Source organism: Rattus rattus, chromosome 2 (assembly GCF_011064425.1).
Source record: "Rattus rattus isolate New Zealand chromosome 2, Rrattus_CSIRO_v1, whole genome shotgun sequence".
Taxonomy (NCBI): Eukaryota; Metazoa; Chordata; class Mammalia; order Rodentia; family Muridae; genus Rattus; species Rattus rattus.
In genome coordinates, this window is record NC_046155.1 from 70,850,785 (window position 1) to 70,876,482 (window position 25,698).

The 25,698-nt window shown below is 45.1% G+C and overlaps 1 protein-coding gene across 1 annotated transcript in view; it reads right to left on the reverse strand.

Moving 5' to 3' along the window:
- Positions 1-7,640: 7,640 nt before the first annotated feature.
- LOC116893117 (deleted in malignant brain tumors 1 protein-like) overlaps positions 7,641-25,698 on the reverse strand; it is a 31,537-nt gene continuing 13,479 nt past the window's right edge. Inside the window, exons 6-13 of the mRNA XM_032895055.1 lie at positions 22,207-22,354; positions 20,895-21,103; positions 19,239-19,443; positions 17,930-18,138; positions 16,829-17,013; positions 11,604-11,992; positions 9,154-9,425; positions 7,641-7,822 (exon numbers count right to left, since the gene is read on the reverse strand). Of these exons, the coding sequence (XP_032750946.1) occupies positions 7,656-7,822; positions 9,154-9,425; positions 11,604-11,992; positions 16,829-17,013; positions 17,930-18,138; positions 19,239-19,443; positions 20,895-21,103; positions 22,207-22,354 (1,784 nt within the window). The 3' untranslated portion in view covers positions 7,641-7,655. The remainder of the gene's footprint in view (positions 7,823-9,153; positions 9,426-11,603; positions 11,993-16,828; positions 17,014-17,929; positions 18,139-19,238; positions 19,444-20,894; positions 21,104-22,206; positions 22,355-25,698) is intronic.

A 25,698-nucleotide genomic window follows, 5' to 3' on the forward strand; every position in this document is an offset into this window, starting at 1 on the left:
GACCCCTCTGTCCCCTCCATCTGTATTTCTCTAGCAACTGGCCTTGAGCTCTGCATGGAAGAGGAAGAGAAGGATCCAAGGCCAACTGTGGGCTCTTTTCTTCTCTCCCAGTGGAAGATGAGCCCCACAACAGAGCAGTTCTAGACCTTAGGCTTCCTACCACACCCATCCTCTGCTTCCATGACATATTTTCTTTAGGGCAGGGCTTCTTAACAAGGTTGAATTTCAAGTCCTTACACTTCACAATGTTTGACATCTGTGGACTCTGTCCTGGAACGGAGGCTTTGCTATAAATATTTTGACCTGAGAATAGAGCAGACTGAGCCCATAGCAAGAACACCACTGCCTCCAAGCAGGACCAGAAAGATTAGGGGTGGGGTAGGGGTTAGGGTTAAAGTTAGGATTAAGGTTAGTTAGGGTTAGGGTTAAAGGTTAGGGTTAGAAAGTTAGGTTAGGGTTTAGGTTAGGGAAGGTTAAGGGTTAGAAAAGTGTCCAGGTCAAATAGGGACGCTTAATCAGGTTTAGGGCCCAGTAAGAGGGTTAAATTATCTCTGCCTGTCTCATTGTGCAGAAAATAGGTATCTTAGGGCCCAATTCTCTACACCTAGTGTCTGCTTAATAAAGTCCCCCCTTTGTCAAATACTGAGATTCTTTTTTTGTTGTCACAACAATCCTTCTTCTGCCTCTCTTCTGGTGTTGTCTGGACACCCACAAACTAGCTCCAGGGTGGCCTCCAGTCTGGTGTTTCTTTGGGGCATCCCTGCAGCCAGGCTAAGACCTAAACAACCAGAACTCTGTAACATTAAATTATCTCCTGCCTGTCTGCGTATGCAGAAATCCCACCATTCTATTGAGGGTAGATATAAACGCGTACACTTTGTTCAGGATGAACCAGAGTTTATATCATTTGGGGAAAGTCATGAGAATATCAGGAAAGGAAGGCCATTGGCTGAAGGCTGAGGTGGTTGAGATGCCCTGTTAGCATGGAGAGGGATTCCATGTGCTATGCTATGTCACTGACTGTCAATGGTCATCTTAGTTCAGTGTCATGGAGAACATAGAAGCAGGGAAGGTCCAGTCCCACTCTTGTTGTCTCTGATCTTTGAGATTCCAGAAGTTGAGGATGTTCTACCTCACCAGTTCTTATTCCAGTCTGGTGGGATAGTCCACATGCCCCACAGGGAGGCAAGTCAGGGATGTTGCTGGTATCTTGTAGGAAGGGGAATGCCCAACTAAACAAGGCATTCCACAATGAACAAAGAATTAAACAGGTCAGTATTGCCATAGGTCCAGAGTAAAGAAACAGTGCTTTGGGGAAAAGTGACACTAGAGAGTTGGAACAAACATGCCTGTGTTTTGCTACACACTGATAGTCAGTTGTCCAGTAATATCACCAACATATTTAGTAGTCAAGAGAATACAAGCTTCCATCTCCCAAAATCTAACCAACTCTAGATTTTACCAGGAATCTTAAAGACAGCTTAATCAAATATGCAACAAATAATAGCTAACTTTTTACTTTACAAGGCACACTTCCTCAATTCCCCATGGGGCCAGCATCTCTACAGATGCAGATTTCTGTGAAATGTCCTTTCATTTCCTGGCTAATTTCCTCTCACCTTGACTTGTCTTCTTGTGAAGTAGGAAAGACCATCTGTGACCTTTCTTCACACTGGACCTTAAGGAGTTCCCAGGATGAGAGGCTCACACTCCATCAGAACAAGGTGGCTAAGCTGAGCTCTGAGCTATCTGGTTGGTCAAGCAGTTCTCATGGAGGATGGGGTGAGGAACCAGGTTGGAACACTGTCTCCTGCTCAGCATTCAACAGAGATTCCGATTCTGTGACTCAGCCTCCAGGCTATGACTAAAATAAAGCCCAGGCTTCCACCCACTTCCTCTTCCTACTCCAGAAACCCTCCACCATTTCTGTCCCCTTCACTCTACTCTCTGTGCTGAGCTGTGGCAAGAAGTAAACTTTTTTGCGGTTCTGTTGTATGTGCTCAAGTAGATCAAATGGTGGGAGAAAGTGAAGCCTTCCTTCTGGGTCCCAGTCCAAGGATCCGGCATCCACTTCATATGTCAGGCCTGATTCCCTACTCTGCAGAAACATACCAGCATGCTTGTGGCTGCCTGGGGGAGAGAGAAGGACTGTGTTTTCCAGGGATACCCAGAAACAAAGTCTTCGGCATTCCATGTCACAATGTCCTCTTGGCAGAAACTTCCGAGTTAGCCTTATCTGAAGATTTCTGTCCCCCAGATCTTTGTCTAGGCTACACTGTTTCTAAAGGTTCTTTAAACAGTCTCTCATACCTCTCCTGTGTGTCTTTCTTCTGCTTCCCTACAAAACTTGAGACAGTCTATCTGTCCAAACCTGCCGACAGCATTTACACAATCAGCACCACCCCATCTGGTGTCAGTCTGTGTTGACCCAAGGCTGCCTCACTCCCCTCCCCAGTGCTCTGACTTTCATCCCACAGAGATGAGTGGAAGGGCTGACAGGTATGTTGTAAGTTACCTCCTCTGCATGGTTCCCTTCTATCATAACAGGTATCTATCCCTATCCCCACTAGCCAATGTCCCCAGGAGGAAACAATGCAAGCCCTGCTCGAGAACATGAAGACAAGGTCTAAGTGCTGCAGATGAGCCTCACCATCCACATGGATGACTGGTGCAGACAAGAACATGATGGACACTGCAACGAGTCAAAGTGAAGTGTGATTGATGCAGAGGGGTGAGAAGAGCTGCTGCCCAGTTGCTGCCCACCAAGAAGGAAGTCAGCTCTTAGAGCAGGCAGAGCAAGGCTGGGGCATGGGAAAATGCCAGGGCATGTAACTGCTGTCAGCCTGCCACCTTTGTGTGCCATTTCAGAAGTCGATCCTGGCTCTTCTTTAAACCCATCAGAGACTGGCTTTCTAAGACCTGCCACTGCAAGGAGTCCTAAATACATAAAGTGCTTGCCTTTTAGAGAGTCAGACAGCACAGCCTGCTACTGCTGGCAATCATGGGTTGAGAAGACTTTCTCAGCTTGTTCTCTCTGGGAGATGCTAATAGCTTGGGCAAATAGTTACAAAGCACCTTCCAGGTCTCTCTCATAAAATATATTCAGTCTATAGATATAGATAGATAGATAAACAGATAGATTGATTGATAGATAGATGATAGATGATAGATAAATAATAGATAGATGATAGATAGATAGATGATAGAGATAGACGACAACTAGATGATTGATAAACATATAAATGATAGCTAGATATAGATAGCTAAATGATAGATCAATAGATAGCTGATAGATAAAGAGATGATAGAGATAGAAAGAAATAGATGATAAATGGATGATAGATAAACAGATAAATAATAGATATAGATAAATAGATGATAGATCAATAGATGATAGATAGATAGATAGATAGATAGATAGATAGATAGATAGAGGATTAGTGCTCACCTCCATTGTGCTTTACTAAAAGCTCCAAAGCAGTCACAGCTGCCAAAAAATCTCACCCAAAACATAACTAGACAGAGGGAAACATGCAAAATATTCTACTTCAAGAATGTCCATCCTGAAGAGTTACACAGAAGCATTCCTAATGTTTTCCCTGACTTTGAACTCCACCACCTTGGCTTTCAAAAATCCAACCATGGAAGACCAAGACACAGCCCGAACTAATGAACCATATCTTAACAACTGCACCTACAATGCTGTTCTCCATGGCAACAAATAATGATAATGCTATTCTGAATAATTGTGGCTAATCTTGAGGAAAAAAAAACCCAAGTGATGTCGACCTTGAAGCCCTAAAGCCTTGATCCTCAGTGAAAATATCCAAAACCTTACAAAGATTAATTGACATCCTGGTTGTCTATTTCCCCTTAGTATTCTATGGTTACTGCGACATGAAGAGCACATGATGTAACACATGTGTATGAATCCATATGCACCCCTGAATGTTCCCTCCACTTCAAATAAGCCCATTACTTATCATTTGGTAAATTCTCTTCCCAGTGAGGGTCACCACTTTTAGCTTTTAAATCAGCTATTACCGAGAAAGCCTTTTCTGTCGCAGCGTCTAACAATCCAGCTCACGGCCTATTAAGGGTTGTTTCAGTTATTTTTGATATTCTGTGGAGAGTGTGAGGTACCCGTCCCTGCCTAGAGGGGAAATTTCCCCTCTTTGAACCTGAAATGCTTTCAAAGAGGAGAGATATTGCCTTTTAAGAGTCATAAAGCTGTCCTGTTCTTAAGAGCCGTGATGCTATCCGAAGGCTCCTAATGTACTGAAAAGCATTAGCCGCTTACATTTCTGTCTTAATGAGTACCTCGCTCAGAGCTGTCCAAAGGTAAATGTCACAACCTTAGGAATTATTTCTCTCAGTGTGGAAGAAAAATCAATCTGTTTCCCACACTGTCCTTTCTGTCTCCATGGTGCCTGCATATGCGTGAGTGTGAGAACATAAAGATCTCTTATTACTGTTCTCAAGGTTAACACAAACCCCATCCATATTTCTGCTGAAGAATTGATCACTTAAGAGTAGAGGACAATTACAAGCAACATGGAAGAATAGGACATTCCTAGCTCTTATTTCCTCCCATAAAAGTAATGGGATAACTATTAAAAATTGAGTCTAAAGTGTTGCCCTCAGACTCACGTGACCCCCAGCTGACGGTGTTGTAGGCCAGGTTGGAGGGAGTGGGTTACGGGGGACTGGGACGTGTCCTTTGTCCTAGTTAGGGTTACTATTGCTGTGATGAAACACCATGACCAAAAGCAGGTTAGGGATGAAAAGGTTTATGTGGTTTACTCTTCCATATCACTGTTTTCTGTCAAAGGAAGTCAGGACAGGAACTCAAGAAGGGCAGGAACCTGAGGGCAGGAGCGGATGCTGAGGCCATGGTGAGGTCTTACTGTCTTGCTCCTTGTGGAATGCTCAGCCTGCTTTCTTATAAAACCCGGACCCACAATGGGCAGAACCCTCCCCACATCGATTACTAATTAAGAAAATGCCTTACAGGATGGCCAACAGCCTGATCTTTATGGAGGTCTGTTCTCAATCAAGTCTCCCTCCTCTTAGATGACTTACACTTGTGTTAAGTTGATAGGAAACAAGCCAGCACAGCCTTGAGGCTATGGCTACCTCCTCTTCTGAGTCTGTTCTCTGCTTCCTGGTCTGGGAGCCACCAGTGCCTCCTGTGTCACTCCTCTTGCTGTGTCTCCACACCATGATGAACTGAGTCCCCTGAAGCAGTGAATAAAATAAACCCTTTGTCCATCAGTACTTAGGTAGACTGTCATTTTGAATACAGGATTCATTGGGGAAATTATTTCTGTCATGGACTTACAAAGAGACCAACAGGATGGCAGGGGATTTAAAAGGAATGCTTTGGTTTGCTTCTCTGTTGCTACGATAAACACCATGACCAAAAGCAACTTGAGGAGGAGAAGGTTTACTTGGCTCACAAGTTGGAGTCTACCGTCTAGGAAAACGGAGGCAGGATCCTGAAGGCAGGAATTTAAGTAGAGGCCATGAAGGAACACTATTTACTGGCTTGCTCCCCAGGGCTTGCTCAGCCTGCTTTCTTATACAACCCAGAGCCACCTGCCCAGGGGTGGCACTGCCTACAGTAGGCTGGGCTCTCCCACATCAGTAATCGGTAAAGAAATTGCTCTGTATCTGATACAGGCATTTTCCCAATTGGGTTCCCTCTTCCAAGACAACTGTGACTTAAGTCCAACTGACAAAAATCCAAACCATCCCAGAGGGTTCTGGCCCATGAGGCAGAGTGGCTGTTCCTTCTTATAGGTCCCAGAGGAAGGGAGAGATTCTCATACAAGTGGTGGGTGAGTAGGCCACAACAGGGGCCACAGCCCTTGATTCCTGGTGGTAGGGAGAGACTCTGGGGGTATGGAGGAGGAACACATTAAGTTCAGGTGTACTCATTATACCAGCAGGGGCTCCCCTTCTGAAGTCTGTTCACCTTGGGAGTCTGGGTGTGGGTCAAGGTTCACAGACATAGCTGTAAGGCTGAAGGGAGAAAGAGGTGTCTTTAGGCGGACATGGCAGCTGCCTCTAAAACCAGCACTTGTGCAGTCAGAACAAGCTGGTGCTCTAGACCAGTAGATTGGTGAGCTCCAGTTCAGCCTGAGATCCTACTTCCTCTGTAAAGTGGAGAGCGGTCAAGGAAGACACTCTGGGTGTAGGGGGTACTGAGGGAGTGTACCTATATGCAAACCATTCATCTAAGAAGGAAGGAAGGACGGAAAGAGGGAGAAAGGGATGCACAGTAACAAAATGGCACTAATGTTGAGCTGTAGTGCCCTCTTGTCTCCACCACTGGGATGGCAAGAGAGTGGTAGGGAGCCTTGTCTGCTTTGAAGGGACTGGAAGGCAAGCAAGACACAGCTCAAGCAGATCTGCTGTGTCCTGTTCTTTTACCCATGTGTCTGTCATTCATTTGAAGGTGTCACCCAACATAGAGCCACTCATCTCTAAGCAGGTCCACATCTGCTCAGATCCAGCCACAGGCTGGGTCTACGTTTCACTGTACTGATGTTTGCAAGACTAGTCAACACAGAGTGACCAACCAGGTTTTTCCTTGATGTCTCCAGCCTGGGACATGAATAGGGGTAATGAAGACCAGAAGATAATGCCCTGGTCTCCTAACTCTTCTGCATGCTGAAACTGTGTGTGTGTGTGTGTGTGTGTGTGTGTGTGTGTGTGTGTGTGTGTGTGTGTGTGAAGTCTCAAGGCTGGTGATGGGCAGTTCTCAGTCATCTCTTGTCAGCTGAACTTCTCTGTTGAACTTCTCTGGCCCTTTGTCCTAAGGGGTCTCACCTAACTCTAGCAACATGTTCGTAGTTAGGATCATCCAAGCCTACCTGTTGGGGGTCTGCATTGGCATTGCCAGCACAGTACCTAGAGGCCAGCGTCTTCCAGCCTGGGTGCCTGGCTACATTTCTTTATCTTCTATGATCATCTGTCACATTTTTCCCTGGGGATTTCATGCAAACAGGACTCCTGTCCTAGGCATGGATACCCTCCTCTGGCCCTTCCCAGCCTGTAGTTCTGAACATTTATGTGTGTCACAAACGGAAAGATGAAGACTCTTGGAAGAATGTAGATGATCATTCTCTTGAAGGTTCTGGAAGCCACAAGGCAGAGTTGTTTGCCCTTTTAACATTTCTTTGGCCATGTCACCAAAGCTGTCTGGGTGACTTGAGGAAATCCAGTAAGTGGGTAAGCCTGTACACACAATGACCAAGCAGACACTTGCTTTGAAAAAGATTCTTTATATTTAGTTTGCTGTACAGAAAGGCCCATATTAAAACTACAGTTCAAAACAGTCAGCTATAAAAGGGGTAAAGGGAAAGTCTAGCTAGAGAAAGGATGGCTGACACCAGTGTTTGGTCACAGTTGCCTGTGATTGTAGACACTGATCTCATTCTCCTATGGCATTCTTCCCAGCCTTCAGCCTCTAGATCCTGGGAAAACTTGGCCCCCACCTTTCTTCTTTGCCATCTGATCATACTCGGCCACGCATTTGTGCTAAGGGAAGCCTAGCCATCGTGTATCTGGGTGACAGGCATTAGACACTCCTGTCTTCCATCTTTTCTGGGGATCTATGCATGTGGAGCCAATGTCTGGGTTGTTTTGCTTCACATCTTAGTACTTGGAGGTTGGCCACGGGCAGTGCGTGTCTTCCTTCCCAGTGTGAAGGCTGCCACACCTACAACCAGGGCCAGGAAGACTCCGCCAAAGATGGCTGCAGTGGGATAGACCTCCTGGGAGCTGGCTGGCTTCTCCACATCCGCCACTGCCAAGTCTGAGGAAGAACAGAGAGTGAGATGATAGAATGAGAAAAGACAGAGACAAGGACTAGGGTGACCCTTGTCAGAACTTTCCAGTGGGGATGGGAGAAGGGCAAACTGAGGCTACCAGTATTCCAGGTAGCAACTGAATGTTGGTCTAGAGAGGCTTACTCCCTGTTGTCTTGCCAGCCAGGAGAGTTAGAGAGGGTTTTCGTAGGAACTTGGGCCTGGGCTTTGGGAGAACAACTCTGGATCTATAGATGAGTGGGAAGGGAGAGAGTCATAGCATTTAAGCCAGTTGGGAAGTGGTGATAAGAGTCCTAGGCCAAAAGAATCCAGGACCTGAGCCACTGTGGTGACTTTAGGTATAAAAGAGGCACCACCTGGCTCCTCACTTTGCCCACTGTTCTTTTCTACATAGCCCCATCTGCATCAGAGGCACCGCACCCAAGTCTGCTCTGACTGTGCCTACTTATTTGCTTCCTGCCACATGCCACACAGTAGGCCTTTGGCAAATTAATGAATGAATGGGGAAAGAGGCTGGAACCAAGTGTGGGACAGGGCTGCTATGGGGCATGAGGACAGAGAGCTATCACAGATGGTTCCCACAGGGTCATGGTGCTGGCCAACCTAGAAGTGGGTTTGTGACAGCATAACAGATCCACATCTGCCCTGTCACCCTGGCCATTGTATCTCCCTACCTAGGAGATAGGTAGGTCTGGCCACAGCCTAGGCCAGAGGTCCTAGGAGTCCTACTGTGGACATTTACTTCTAGTCAATACCCAAAACAAAACAACACAACAGAAATCATACCTAACACCTGTTCTAGGTGGGAAGCAAAATGACCCCTTCAGTGCCAGAACCCCCAAACTCCAGCAGTTAAAACCAATCTGTGCTACCTGCAGCTCCACATCCCACCCAGTTGGTTAATTCAAAACACCTGTCACCATTGTAGTGAGGCGTAATAATACCATTAACTACATTAACAACAAAAACTATCGAACATTCATCATACATCCAGTGACTTGCACCAGAGAAGGACCAAGGCAATTCAATGAACATTGCTTTAACAAGCCCTCATAGTCCTTAGAGACATTAACCCTTTCACCTTATAGCTAAAGATTCTGGGGATACAGATTTCAGAGAATCAAGTCTTCCAGGTCACAAATCATTTGCCTACCACTGACATGTGACCTTAAGTCTTGGGGGAAGGCAGCAACCAGCCTAATTCATCAACACGTGTGCAGTTTAGGTTGGCCCATAGCACAGACAAAAACATCCCAAATCCCACCTCCCCAGAATCATGGCCTCCAGTGGAACGAAGGATCTGAGGGTAACCACCTACCGAGACTCCTCTTTTCTTTGCTGGGAGATTGCAACTGGATGGGTCCCAGAACAACATCCACCTTTTCTTGGTAGGAGCCTACATCCCTCTTGGACCTTACTACACATCCTCTGTAGCACCGTGAGGAGACATCGTATGCTCGACAAACCACCAGTTTACACTGTAGGTACACTGAGGGGAAGCGGTTCAGGAAGTGGAAAGAACTGAATTTAAAGCGGGTGATGCGTCGTGAGGGCGAGGAGTAAGATTGGTAGGTTTCATCTCGTATGCATCTGGAAGTAAGGAGAGGAATGTGTTAGCTTGTGGAAGCATGGACTCACCTCAATCCCCCTGCACTCCCCAGTCATGCTGGCTGTCTGGGCCTCCAGTGCCTCCACACACTCATTGTGAGGTGTGCACATAAGTCCCAGCAGCTCTTGTACCTCACCAGCATGTTTACAGAGCCAATCACCTGCCGTGAGATTGAGCTCAGTGGGCCAGAGTAACCAAGGAAGTAGAGAAGGCTGCTCAAGTTTGGAATCCAAGAGCAGGCAGGAAAGGAGATGGCCTCTTCTTCCCTTTCCTTGCTCCTAGGCCTTGAAAGGTGACATTCAGATACAGGCTGAACATCTTCTGTGTTTCCTGTGCCCTATCGCCTAGGGCCTCTCTGCTCAGCCCCTAATCAGGCCTGCCCCTATGCAACTACACCTCCATGATGCTAAATTCTCTCTAAGACCCTACTCTAGTATCCAGCGCTTCCTCTTCCCTCAGGAACCTGCTGGTAATAGAAGAAAACCATCCAGCCAATCTACTTCAGGAATTCCACTGAGGAGCAGATGAGGCTGTCTCCAGGGATCAAACCATGTGAGACTTTCAATAGCGAGGCTGAAGAGATGTGCTGAAAGAGAAGCAAGAGGAATGGGCCTGGTACTCCGAGATAGGAATGCTTCATAGGTGGACTGTTCCGGGGCAGCCTGACTCTCCCAGAGGTTCCATGTCAACTTTCCTTCTTCCTTCTCCCTCCAGAGGTTCCTTCCTGTTTCTACCTTCAACTTAACTGTCTGGAAATACCCAGGCTCCTTTTCTTTACTACAGCCCTATTAGCATGCCAAGTGTAAGGATACCTGTAGGTTTGTTCAGAGCTGGGGCCTTTGAAAGATCTAGAGTGGGAGGAGAGGTGGAGGTGAGGGTGAGGGGGTTCTGCAATGACCAGAACTTCGTAGTACAGGCCCACCAGGAAGTTTATTCTCTACGTAGATGGTGCAATTGAGGACCAGCTAATGACTAGTGAGTCCCTATGCTCCAGGCTCAGTTGGTATTACAGATGGCATGGCCACAAATATGGCAAGACGTCACCAGAGTCAAGAAAGAACCTTTGGCAGAGAAGAACTAATCACTCACTGGTTTGCTTCTACTTCAGTCATTGCATTTCCATTCAGAAACCACTCAGTTACTACTTAAGGCAAGAGGGGTCTAGGTAAGTTTTCTCCTGTGTTTGTTGCTTCCAATGGGGCAGACTCAAATAGGACCAACTATGCAGAATGCACAAGATGATTCTCAGTCTCTGTTTACTGAACTAATACTCATATTCAAATAGTTCCCAGGAAGTGAGGCTGTCTTCTTTGGTGTCTCAGGTCGGCATGAAATGTAAGCCTACTGCCATAATTATTATCAACAGTCCCATGGGAGGCAAGGGCCATACCAGAAGCCAAGAAGTACCATGCCCTCCAGCAGAGATTACACAGTGGGGACTGAGCTTTTGCATCCAATATGTCAGGCTTCCTCCAAGAGTGCAGGAGCATCATACCTCCCCAAAGAGCCTCCTCCAGGGAGGGTAGAGCCAAGGAGGTCAGTGCAGCCAACCTGGTCTCCAGTGATTCAACCTCAATGTGCCCTGAGCCACAATTGAGAATTTGCATTCTTAATGGATGGAGGATGTAGGGACCATGCACACCTTTGCTATGGTAACCCTCTAGGCCTCCTTCTGAGAATCTTGTGATCTCAGTGCCCATTATTCTTTCTCTTGTAACCTTCCCAGCATCTGATTCTTGCCACTATCTCCAGTTAACTTGGGGTGCAGAAACTGACCCAGAGATTTATGTATTTTAATTTGGGTCTGCTTTCAAAGTGGTGATTTTCCCATGACATGCTTTTAACCCTAAGACTAGACTTTGATGACTGGAGATGTAACCCCAGTTTATAGTCGACTAGCTGAATGACCATTGATAAATTGTTCCTCTCTTCCCACATGTTAACAGGGTATGGTGCCTAGCTACCCGTCCCCTTAATCAGAAATGTGACCTCAGGAGCAGTGTGAGAGCTCCTCAAAGGCAAAAGCCATGGGTCGGAAACTAAGTCTGAATCTATTGGAAGTTCAGTTAGCCAAAAATCTTCATTCCCTGAGCTTTTTGGCTACTCATGTGTGAGTTATAAAGCAAGCATTTTCATCTATCTCATACAGAATTCCTTACCCACTCCTGATGAGATCATATGTCAAAGACGAGAAGTCATTGGGATGTGGCGAAGCCACACAGGTGTCCACAAACAGAGCCAAAGAGGTATCCGAATGGAGGACTTCGGCCTGAAGATACAAATTCTGGTCCAGATCCACATAATATGGGCTGCTGGTCACTGGATACAAGAAGGAGGAGGATGTATAAAAGGAAATATTCACGTCAAAATTGCCATACTGGACTTCCTGGATCTCGACTGTGTTGTTGGTGATGTACATGGTGTTGACCCAGGTGTTCTGAAGCATCTTGCAGCTGACATGGATGTGGAGATCCTTTCTCCTCTCGATGATGCCATTTGAAACAGCCACTTTGAGGAAGTTGGAGTAGTTGATGGTCTCGTTGTCAGCCTAACAGGTGAAAGCAGAATGGGTCAGCAAGGATGCGGGTTAGAGAGAGAGGGAGATGACTCCGCCAGACTCCTGCAGAATCATACAGAGAAGGCACCTGTCTGTGCGGTGCCTGCTATTACCTATGATGGATGTCAGCCTAACCAGCAAACTCTCACCCACTTTCCCACATCCTCTGGCACATGGTGGTAGAGGCCATGATAATCTGCACTTGCTCTTGCTTGGGGCAGAATGACTGTCTGGACAGCCCCTGACCTGCAGTGTATCTGACCAAACTCAGACTCCATGGTTCAGGACTCAGAGAAGGATATTCTGAGCTTATTCTTTCTCAACATTCCGGGATGATACTTATGAGAAGGGCCTGGTAATACCAGCATAGAATGCTTTCTATTTGGAGTGACTGAAGACTTCCTCAGTGTGGTGATTGGCACAGTGGAATTTGCAAGCCTTGGGATTTGCAGTTATAACTGAAGCAGGTCTTGGCCCAGGGGGTTGAGGCTTCCCTGCAGAGCCTCAGATGAACATCTGAATGAAGTCATAGCAACCCTGAGGCCATTCTTGCCTTATGTCATTGTACTATGGGATCATTCACCACTGTGACTTCCACTGGGCATCAAACTCATAAGGAGGCTAGTGTCTTGTGCCATTTACTGTTTCTGCCATCTTCTGAGAGCTGCCTTGATGATAGCCTTATAATTGGGTCCTGTGAGCATATGAAGGAAAGGGTGGTGCCTTAAAATATTTCTTTTTTCTCGGAATAATTACAGCATCAGTAGCATCTGTAGGTATCTGTGAAGCAGTTGAAATGAACGAAGGGAGCATCCTGGAAGTACTGTGATAAACAGAGGGCGTGGCAGGGAGGTAACAGCGCAATAGCTAAGAGAACATAAACAGTGACTCCTGGAAGCACCATGGCGGGACTGTCTGGCTCCAGTGATGTAAGCATAACTACACCATCACTAGGCTGAGGGCTGGGGGGCTCCTCACAGCCTGAGTGCTGTGATAAACTTCTCCCACTCCCTCATGCTTAGAACCCTGTATGCTGTAAGGGCAGAATAATAGCAGGGGGACATGGACACCATCCAGAAATTAAAACAATTGTACTCTTTACAGTAAAAAAAAAAGAAGATATGGCAGGGCAGGACAGAGCAGAGACAGACAGACAAACAGAAGAGAGAGAGACAGACAGAAACAGAGAGACAGAAAGTCAGAGATAGGCAGAGAGACAGAGAGACAGTTAGAGACAGAAATAGGCAGAAAGACATGGAGACAGGCAGAGAGACAGACAAATACAGAGAGAGATAGAGAGAGAACACAGATAGAGAAAAAGAGTAAGCATTTTCCTATAGTCATATTAACTATGAATGGCAAAACTGTGTTCTATTTGGCTCAGTCCTGGACAAGGTCCCCTGTGTTGCCAGCACTCACACATCTTACATATAATTATTTTTCAGGATAGAGAGCCTTCTACTTGTCTATTGTTGAGACTCTACTCCACACGTGTGCCTTCCAAAAATCTAAACATAAGACAAGATCTTTTGGGATAAGCTCTTTGACCCTTCCATTTTTATCTTCTCTACCCGATCTTTGTCTCCACAGACTGACCCAGGTCTGGAGAAGAACAGACAGACAGATCTCTTCTTTTCCAACGTTCCCTGGGGAAGCACACTATATTTCTCCCATAAATTCTTCAAAGCCTTTAAACATTTGTATTCCAGAACCAATGGTGTTACAAACCACATAGGTCTTTCAAACTATATTTAACATGAGCATATTCATGAAGTCCATATACGTCTCTCTGTGACAGAGCTAAGTTCTGAATCTTCTCTAAACAAGAAGCAGAGAGTGCAAAGTTATTTCTTGATTGGAAGGAGCCATCGAGATTCTAGATTAAAATTCTTGCTTAGGCATCTGCCCAGATAGAAACACAACCAATATGACAGAAAGTCCTATGCATGAGTCTCCTGTCATTCCCAGAGAGACCTGGCATACCTTTCACTGTGAGAAAGCTCATCTATTCTGTGATACCAGCCAACCTGTCACCCTTCCACTGTGTGGCAGCCTGGGTAGAGAGCCCTGCTACAGAGCACACTGACTCCACAGTTCCTGCATATGTGTCCTCAGACACATGGCCCAGCTTCTCTCAGTTTTTATCTCCTGTGATTGAGGATAAAGGCTTCCCAAGACTTTTAAACGTCATGTTGAAGTCTCAATTCGGTACCTGGCACACATAATACTTGTTGATGCTATCATAAAGTCTTGGGCTCTATATGAGGGCACCAAGGATGGCAGAGACAATTAAAATTGCCCTGCCTCTGAAGCACTCAGTTTGGTAGGTGATGTGGATGTTCATAAATGGGGAAACAAGAAAACAGCGAGTGCTACGCAGTCTCATTCCAGTTAGAAAGGGCAGGGCTGGCACGCTGCAGAGATGCCCTCAATGATCTATGAAGTGCCACCAGCAAGCTCCTGAGGTGTTTAATTCTCTAGGCTGCACATTTGGAAAGAGGAGCAGTAATCACCTTTAGTGGGCTGACTCACAAAAAGCTGGAGATAGCATGGTTAACTTACAGAGCAAAATAACACAACTGGCTGTGTGTCAGAGGGATGGGAAGGAATTCTCCTCAGCCTTTCACACAGTGCCTGGTTGATGCACATTCTTTGCTATGAGTAGCTCATCTCACCCACTAAATTTCTCTCCAAAGGAACTCCTGGTTGTTTAGAATCTCACCAAGAGATCTGGGTGACCAGATCCTCACACACAGTCATAGGAATAGCCCAAGGCCCACCTGGTTGACTGAGTGCCCACTTTGTCTCTCAGTGTGTACTGTGCTTGGCATGTGGCAAATGCTTATCATGTGTCTGGTGCATTATAGGCATCTGAACATGTCTGTCCTGTACATACCACCATAGTTAGACACACCACTTTTCCATTGCCCAAGCATCTCCATCCTGCCTTAAAAGTCACACCCTCCAACCTAGAAGCAGGCCACCCATGAAGACCTTTTTCCTATGGCACAGCCATTCCCTTTTGCTAAATTCAGTATGAATGGGGCATTTCTATCTAATAGTGATATATATATATATATATATATATATATATATAATTTTGTATAACTCTTCTGTGTCTGGCTTTTTTTCTGAGATTCTTGCCTTGTGGTGTGGTCCTATCCTATTGGTCTACATGGCTTTGGTCAATAGGCCTGGCCTCTCTTAATTCAATCTCTTCAGTTTTAAAGTAGGGATGGCAATACAAGAATACTTGTCAAGAATTTGGGCATAGCCAGACATGGTAGTATAAGTCTTTAATCTCAGGACTCAAGACGCAGAGGTAGTCAGATCTATGTGAGTTCGAAGCCAGTCTGGTCCACACAGCCATCAAGAACTGCATGGAGAAACTTTGTCTCAAAAAAAAATTAAAATAACATTTTGGGAGTACAACATGGACTCATCCCAGCATCTTCTACTACCAGGATGACAACAGGACAGTCTATGTTAAAATTGCTAAGTCTCAAGCAAACCAAGATGGGTGACCACTCTACTAGCCATGTCTAACCCATGATAGTCCATGGGTCATACTACACAAAACACTCAGCAGGGTAAATTCTTTTATAAGCCAATGTGCAGTACTCTAGTGTGAATTTTGTAGATGACAATGTCAAAGCATTGGCCACCCACGTCCTGTTGGCCACTTAAGAAATGCCAAGTGTGGCAACCGAGTATGAGTCTCAGGGGAGCACTGGCTTCCTCAAAGGCATAGCAATGCATTTGACAGCTGTTGGCTGTTATACATCTCAAGCATGTAAAATGTATTTGTATGTTTGGTTTAAGGGCCTCTGTTTCTTTGACACATCCCAAATGAAACCATAAGAATCCCAGACTGAGAGACACAGCCAGAATACAGCAAATACATAGGTGAATGCCAGCTGCAAACCACTGAACTGAAAATGGGACCCCCGTTGAAGGAATCAGAGAAAGGACTGGAAGAGCTTGAAGGGGCTCGAGACCCCATATGAACAACAATGCCAACCAACCAGAGCTTCCAGGGACTAAGCCACTACCCAAAGAATATACCTGGACTGACCCTGGGCTCCAACCTCATAGGTAGCAATGAATAGCCTAGTAAGAGCACCAGTGGAAGGGGAAGCCCATGGTCCTGCCAAAACTGAACCCCCAGTGAATTAGATTGTTGGGGGGAGGGCAGTAATGGGGGGGAGGATGTGGAGGGGAACACCCATAGAGAAGGGGGGGAAAGGGTTAGGGGGATGTTGGCCCGGAAACCGGGAAGGGGAATAAGAATCAGAATGTAAATAATAAATACTCAAGTTAATAAAGAAGGAAGAAAAAAAATCTCAAGCTCCTCCTGGGAGCTGTGTGGATGGATTCCTGCCTAGTGCTCCCTCTTCTGGTCTCAGCTGTGGAAACTGCTGGGCTTCCTCTACATTCCTCTTGTTTAGAAGTATCTATAGCTACTGTACCAGGGACTTCTGTCTGCCTTCTGATGTTCTGATTACATCCAAGCCAGAACTTGTAGATCCCCAGTGTTCTAGAAGTCGTCACTGTGATAAATCATGCTCAGGGCTGGTGAGACAGCTCAGTGAGTAAAGGGATTTGCTGCCAAGCCTAACAATCTGAGTTCTATTCCCAAGACCCAATGGTAGAAGAAATAACCCATCTCCCATAAGTTGTCTTTTGACCCCTATATGCACTCAGAGGCATACCCACACACCCACACACACACACACACATACACACACACACACACACACACACACACAACTTTTGATTAAAGAAAGCATGCTCAGTGGGAAATAGAGTAGGCGGTTCCAGGCTTACCTGTTTGGTAGTACCGCAGCCTGTGTAGGGAATTGTGAATATGACCTCCCTTTGTGTTATCTGAGGCTGACACTGGTAACTCACGTTCCAACCAGGAATGACAAGATCCCTGGAGGAGTAGCCCATGGACTGAAGGTAGCTCCTGCTCACACTGGCTCGCATGTGATTTGACAGACAAAGGAGATCTAAAGGACATGAGCAAAGCATGCAGAGTCAGGATTTCAAACCCCACAACCCTCATGAGGGTCTTTCCCCAGCTAAAGAAACACAGATTGAGAGGGTTGATTCACACATGGTCTGCATGTGACATAAATGCTCAAAAAAGAGTCACAATGACTCCAAGGGTACCCTATGGCTACACACATTTTCATCCTCAGGAATGCTCAGGAATGAGGGTACTTAGATGTATAGGATTTTCTGGTATGGACCTGGAGATAAGATTTTTAAATATCCAAAATATTTGTGTCAAGTTAGCATTCTCCCATGAAGTAAAGCAACTGTACAATAAGACAATGGTGATGTCATTAGGTGACATTAGGTGATGTCATAAGGAGAAAGTTGATGCTTCTGATTCTGACCAGTTAGAGACCATGGATATCACCATGTTCAACCTTTCACCAATGAAGATATAGGTTCATATAGCTCAAACTGAGCCTCTGTTACAATAGCTGCTTATACTATGGTGTCCAACTTTATCCATCTTCAGACAGAAGCCAAATGTATTAGGTCTCAGGATATGACCAGTGATTCACACTCTGAGAGGGTCCCAAAGTGTCAAGCTTGGTGTCACCCACCACTCCTTCTGGCACTGTCTTCTCACTATCTGTTGAGACCATCATCTTATACCTTCATACACTTTGCCGACCACAATAAGGCCAGTACAACTCTCATCAGCCAATGCTGGCCCTCGGCCCTCTTTTAGTCATCCAGAGTCCCAAGACTCATCACACAGTTGTTCTCAATTGACAATGCATGAGCTCAATCATAGGGGCCATGATTGTTCTAATATCTTATGTTACAATCCCAGGACAATACAGGAACAGAAGGCTCTCAGTAGTGTCCCCAGTCCTAACAAGCTTTTGTTTTAACAGGGGAACTTACTGGTGGTATTATTGTCAAAGTCTGAGTAGTAGTCAGCCTGGAACCCTCTTCGAGTAACACTGTGATTAGTGGTGAAGCGAATTGACATGAAGTTGGATGTTGAAGTGAAAGGGCCCATGGCCCCATCACAAACCCGGGCAATGAGAGGTGAACTGTGGTGGGGGCCATCAAAAATCTCTATATAGTCATAGTTGCAGCCCCCTTCCAACCTGGAGAGACAAAAGGAACAATTGATGAGGGCTCAGATCTCGATATCCTTTGTCATGGAAACCCTAGTCAGGTTCACTATTTGAAAGAATAGAGGTTTTTCTTAAATCCAGGGGAATTCATCTTGCCAAGATGGCCAAGGCTTATCTTCAGACTGCCATCTAAGCTCACATGTAAGAAATCTATAAGCTCTCTGCCTGACTGCCCTTTAAATCAACACAGGAAGGTCACAAGAGAATTCTTGATTTGTTCCTTCAAAAGGCTTCCAGGTCCCTTCCAGAATGAAACAAGTGCCAATGACGTCAGAGTGTGGGGATGAACAGCGAAGGAAATAAACACTGGACCTCTGTAATGCTCAGGTTTCCCAGCCACTAAGATAAACACTATGCATACTATGCATATCCGAAAAGGGTGTTCATGATGGCACATAGAGCACTGCAAGGGGGAAAGGAGTTCGTAAAAGGTCACAAGCAGCGGACACTGCTATTGGGGTGCTAGAGCATATTGACATAGTTTCTCGGCCATCTACCTCCCAGAATGATGCATGTATTAATGGGCTCTTGTAGATGTCCACTGTGCTCAAGAACATTTTTATTTGTAAGCATATGGGTGATAAGGACTCTGCTATAAGCAGCGGTAATGCTAGCACCCTGGGTTCCTAAGGACTCAGAAAGAAAGGGTTCAGTGAGGAAAGGTCTATACAGAACAGGTGTCTTTGTATATTGTGCTCCCAAGGCTGTCATTACTCAAGCCACAGATCCTCCCTCCCACTGAGAATATACTAAGTATTTTCAAATGCTCTGGTGATCTCCCGATCAACAAGGTGAGGAGATGAGGAAAGCAGGCATTCTAGACCCTTCTTTTGACTAAGGATTGGGAAAGTGGCACCCCAAGGACATAGTGCAAATTCATGACAACCTGGGACTTTAAGACAGAGCATTTTCAAATTCCTGTGCTCTTGCAACGTTCACCATCCTCTGTAGGCTACTCTTGTTCCACATCAAACATATAACCTGTATGGTAAATGCCAACTTGACTATCACCCCCAGGAATTTCAAAAGCACCCCACATTCTCTAACATCTGCTATGCACCCACACTTACTGCACATCTCTGAAGACCACAGTCACGCGGTAGTTGTTTGGAACTTCAATGTTCCACAAACATCTGGCATTATTAGGATAGCTCCCAGGGTAGAATGGGCTAGAAAATTGCCCAGAGAATTCCGTCAGGAAACCTCCACAAGTATAGTTTACTGTCAGGAAAGAGAGGAAATGCAGATGAACCCCAGAATACACTGCATATCTGCCTGGCATGGGGAGAGAGGCTTAAGGAACCCAACAAAAGTTGCCCTAGCCCTGGCTCACTCATTAAAGCCTAGGGATGCTCTCTCTCTCTCTCTCTCTCTCTCTCTCTCTCTCTCTCTCTCTCTCTCTCTCTCTGTGTACGAGTGTGTGGGAGTGTGTGTGTGTGTGTGTGTGTGTGTGTGTATGAGTGTGAGTGTGTGAATGTGTGTGTATGTGTTTGTGTGTGTGTGTGTGTGTGTTTGTGTGTGATCTAATGTTCATCAATAGTTGAGGATAACACAGATACGTGTTGAAAAAAGGTCTTTCACTGAACCTGGAGCTCATTGGTTAAGCTAGTAATCTCTAGCTTTCACTGACAGGCAGACAATGGTGAGGAATAGATCACTTGAATGCTGGTTCATGGACTCTGGATGCAAAAGGAATCTTAGGCCCCCACCCTTGGGTTATTTCCAAAGATCATTAAATTTGCTGGTAGGGTACTGAATCTGATCAGTGCAGACATCTAAGAGCAAGAATCATGATTATATAGCTCTTTGTACCTATCCAGCTCACAGAGTCAGATGTTGCAATCCTCTTGCAGAGACATAGTATTCTGGTTGAGATTGGAAACATATACCAAGAAGGTCGTTATTAAAGACTTGGAGGCCAACTAATGAATCCAATCCTGTGATTGGATGCTGAGAGCTTTGAACAGATTTACAGATTAATCATTTGATCGAGGAATTAGATGATGGGGTCTGGTTGAATAAAGTGGGTCACAGGGGCATGTCCTATAAAGATATACCTTGGCTATAGTCCCTGTCTCTCCCTTTAAATAATGTGTGTGTGTGTGTGTGTGTGTGTCTATGTGTCTATGTGTCTCTTTCTCCTCCCTCTTATCTTTGCTCCACCACAGATTTTAAATAAAATACTTATCATAAGAAGGACTTCCAAACTAGAGAGGGAAACAAAGCGGGATTAGAATGAGATAGCATGAACCAATGGTGAAACCTGACATGGCTGGAACATGGGATGCAGGGGCCAGGAAGTCACTATGACTGGGAGACAAGGACTCATCTCATACAGAGCCAGAAATACCCTAGACCACACTCATGGATGCCCACCTCAGGGACAGTTAGGTGATCCAGACCCTCTAGCAACTTTAATTCTCTCCTAAATCTGTCATGAGGACTCTCAGTTGTCCCCCAACACACAATCCATGGATAAGCTATAAGTTTGTCATGAGTGACATGTCAAAACTGGTAAAAGAATTATGGCATCTATACCTTAGGAACCTGAAAGGAGCAGTCTCTTCTGTCCCTAAGTAACAGGATGTGAAGATTTGCACATACTTGACCCAAGGAGTGGCACTCTTAGAAGGTATGGCCTTGTTGGAGGAAGTGTGTCACTTTGGGGGTGAGCCTGGGATTGGGGAAGTCACATGGGACATTGTCATTCTCACAAGGGAACTTACTTGTGCTGGTGCTGATAGGAGTAGAGTAGTAGTCAGCTTGGAAACCTCTCCTCGTGACACTGCCATTTGTGATGAAGACTACAGACATGAAGTTCTGGGTCGAGGTGAAAGATCCATTGAACCCATGACAAACCCGAGCAATGAGAGAAGAATTGTATTCAGGGCTATCAAAAACCAGGATGTAGTCAAAGTTGCAACCTCCTTCAAGCCTGAGGACACAGAAGAAACAGTCCCTTTTTCTGTGTCTGGAATGTGGTGTGAGGGCACACATCCCAGGGACCATTGTGCTGATAACAGAGACTAAATACATCATGTGAAAGAACAGTTGGCTTCCCGGAATGCAAAGGGAATTCATCTATCTTCCCACACCCAGCACGCCTGGTAAAACTCTGTCTTTACAGATATGTAATCCTTAATATGTCTCCTTGAACACCTTTATACAGGAAAATCAGCTGAGGACATTCTAATTGGTTCTTTCACAGAGTCCCAAGTTATCTTCAGGATAATACAAATATCTCTAATAAATATGAATAAGGCAGAAGTATACCCAAGGCAGGTGGCAGAAAGATAGCTCAGAGGTTAAGTGCACTGCCTGCTGCTCTACAGGACCAAGGTTCAATTCCCAGCACCTACAAGAAAGCTCACAAGTAAGTTTACCTCCATATCCAGGGAATTAGACACCTTCTTTTGACCTCTGTACGGACCAGGCACACATGCAGTTCACAGACATACATATACATAGAAAACACTGACACAACTTAAATATAAATTTAAAAAAATGTAACAACAAAATTCCCCACAAGACATGTCACTGGAACTCTCTGCCCCCCGAGTTTCTCATCTACTGAGAGCAACACCACCTTCCCTATGTTTCAGTGAGAATCACTGAAATACAACCATGAGAAAATACTATATTACCAGGAGGGGCAGGGAAGGTTGGAGTGGGAGGTGTCTTCATAATATGTTACTGTACTCCAGCAACTGTCAGTGGGGTGCTAGCAAGAACCAGACTGAGGGGCCTTGTGCATAGGATCTTATGCCCATCAGGTATACTCTTGAATTGTTCTAACAGGGTGACTGCTATAATGTACCCTGGGACTTTAAAACAGTATTTTCAAGTTCCTGTGCTTTTCCACCCATTACAACCTCCTTGGGTGACTCTTGCTCCACATCAACAGTGGACCCTGTATTGTAAATGTCAACTTGACTGTTTACTCCATGAATTTCAAACACCCCATGATTCTCTCTAACAGCTGCTTTGCACACACACACACACACACACACACACACACACACGCACACACACACTTACTGCACATCTGTGAAGACCACTGTCACACGGTTCATGCTGGAGACAAAAATTTTCCACAAACATCTAGCGTTGTTAGGATAGCTCCCAGGGTAGTATGGGCTGGAAAACTGCCCAGACGGTAGGGTCAGTAAACCTCCACAGGTGTATTCTGCAAACAGAAAAGTGTGGAAAAGCTGCTGAACCCTGCATCACACTGCACAGGTGTCTGGCAAGGGGCAGAATCAGGTTTGATTAAAATTCCAAGGGAGGACTGGGGCAGGAGATAACCTAGCCCTGGTCCCATTCTGAGGACATGGAGGACCCCCTTCCTTGTGTCCTCTCTTTGGGGTAGTACGTGCAGGTTGTTCAGTGAATGGGTGGATGAAAATGGAAAGGTCTGTCAAAGACACAGTCTTGTGTCTCTGTGTTCAAACCTTTCTTTGGATCACTATGACTCCCTGGTTAGCAAATGATTATAGGTAACTAGTAGTACAAAGTTTCTACTACTTGGACACACAAAGTATCTGGGTATAATTAACACCTAGCCCAGGGGTTATGTCAAATATGCATGTCTTTGCTGATTGGATTCTCTCTGTCTCTCTCTCTCTCTCTCTCTGTCTCTCTCTCTCTCTCTCTCTCTCTCTCTCTCTCTCTCTCTCTCTCTCCCAAGAAAAGAGAGAATCTCTAGACTCTGAACCTATTTCTGCTATTCTGACTTACAGCGTCCTGAACCTAGGTCTTCTGGCAATGCTACAGTGTTCTGAATGGGATAGGAACTGTCCACCAAGGGCTCATATTGAAGACATTGGGTCCCACTCATGAGTCCAATCCCATGACTGCATCCTGAGAGCGCCTTCCAAATCTGTTCATTATTTCTAAGATGGAGTAAAGAGGAGATGGATAGAAGATAGGCCCTCTTTCTTATTCCTTGTCTTTCTGAGCTGTGCTCCAGAATAGACTTCAAGAAAATCCTAGAATTCCTGATTTTTTCTAATAGTGGAAATACTGAACGCTATGCTTTGGCCTCATCGCAGACTTACCAGAGGAAGAATATTTTGTAGTCCACCAATCTGGAGAGGGAAACAGAGCTGGATTAGAAGGAGGGTTTGTGCAGTCAATGTTCTGTCAAGGCACCAGTGCTTGGAAATAGAAAATGTTAGACGCAGAAGCAATGTGGCTGAGATAACAAAGTCCTTTTCGTCAGAGCTTGTGGTGATCCTAACCCTGCTCTCATGTCTACATTGTGACAAGAATGTGGCCCTGAGTCCCAGGGAAAGTATAACTTTGTCCTGAATGACAATTGCTGGGTAAAATAATCGTGTCTTCTATACTTTAGGAACCTGACCAGAACAGTCTCTGTTGTCCAATGTCTCATGACTCTTGCAAAATACCACGATTTCTAAATAAATTGCTTAGGGAAAGGGCATCTGTAGCAAATGATTTCTCCAGGAGAGTGAAGTTCAGCAAAATGGGTTAAGTGCTGCAATTCTCATATCTCACTGAGTCAAGTAAAGGGTGAGGTAGGGTCAACAGAAGCTACCTTCATGGGAATGCTGAAGGTTCTGGGGCTGACAGAATACTGAATGGATTAGGAAGTATCCACCAAGGGCTCAGATTGAAGACCTGGGTTCCCACTCATTAGTCCAACTCCATGATTGGAATCTCAGGGTCAGACCAAATCTGTTCATTAATTCTGGGGTGGAGTAAATAGAAGATTGTATGTATAATGGTTTTATGGTTTTATACACTGTGTAAAGTTTACCTTGCATTATTTTAAATTTTGACTTTTCTATCCCACTACCTTTCTCCAATCAGGAACTGGCAATGGAAGCTTTATACCAAGAAAATCTTGTCTCAAGTTTTTTTAAACAATTATTACAGTTTATTCTCTGCCTTGTTAATAAATGCTGATTGCCCAATATCTGGACAAAAGAGACTATAATGGAAGCTTCCTCCAGCCATGGAGTGGAGAAAGGGAGCATGGGGTTGTTTCAGATCAGTCATGAAAATAAAGAAATGAGTCATGGGTAGAAGGACCAAGAAGACACCATGAGAAAAAAACATCTGTTTCCCAAAGATTCAGATCAATAATAATATGCAGGATCAAGATTAGAAGAGGTGGTAATATAATCATTTATTACCCAGCTATGGAGGTGCAACTTGAAGTAAATCTTGGTTTCTCTGTGTGGTTATTGAGAACTAGGACGGGTAAAGAAATACAGCCACCAGATTAATCTACTAATTACACTTATATTGAAATAATTAATTTTACAAGAAGTAGATTTTTGTGGACAGAGTAGATCATTGTGGATATACACAGGAAACATAGGTCCTCTTTCTAATTTCTTTCTCCCTGCCTTTCTCAGCTGTGCTCCAGCTCAGACTTCAAGACAATCCCAGAATTCCTGTCTCTCTCCAACCTCTTTGTTAAATTGCTGAAAGCTGCACTTTGACCTCATCCCAGATTTACCATAAATTACAGTTGTCTGCCGGTCTGTCGAGGAAAACAAAGCTGGTTTAGAAAGGCCTGTGCATCAAGGTTCTGTTAAGCCCATGGTTCCAAAGCAAAAATATTGGGCACAAAAGCACTGTTACTGAGAATAAACTCCCACCCCTTTGAGAGCAAGTGGTGACCCTAACCACGCTCTCATGTGTCCACTATAGTGACAAAGATCTGGTCCTAAGACCCAAGTCAACTATAACTTTGTGCTAAATGACAGTTGCTTGGTAAAAGAATCATGCCATCTGTACCTTAAGTACCTGACAGGAACAGTCTCTGTTATCAAATGCCTTGCAAAATACAATGGTTTCTAGGCAACTTACTAGGAAAGAGCTTCCATAGCAAGTGATTTTTTTTTTCAGGAAAGTAAAGTTTAATAAAATGAGTCAGCGGCTGCAAAGTCTCATATCTCACTGAGACAAGCAGAAGGTGAGTTTGGCTCAACAGGATCCACCTTCATGGGAATGCTGAAGGTTCTGGGGCTGATAGAATACTGAATGGAATAGGAAGTGTCCACCAAGGGCTCAGATTGAAGACCTATAGTGCTGGTCATGAGTCCAACCCCATGATTGGATTCTCAGGGCTCAGAGCAAATCTGTTCATTAGTTCTGGGATGGAGTAAATAGATGAGTTTTTGTGGACAGTGTAGACCACCGTGGATGTACACAGATAAGATAGGCCCTCTTTCTAATTCCATTCTTCCTCCTTATCTTTCAGAGCTGTGATCCAGCACATACTTCAAGAAGATTACAGAAGTCCTGTCCTTCTCAATCTCTTGATTGAAATGCTGAGAGCTATGCTTTGGTCTCATCCCAAACTTACCATCATAAGGAGTTGTAGGCAAGCAACATGGAGACAAAACAAAGCTAGATTAGAAGGAAGGCCTGTGAATCAAAGTGTGCTCCAGATTCCTGGGCTAGCAAGATGGAAACATTCGACACAGAAGCACTGTGCCTGAGAAACAGAGTCTTTTCTCAAGGGTACATGGTGGTATTGACCATGCTTGCATATGT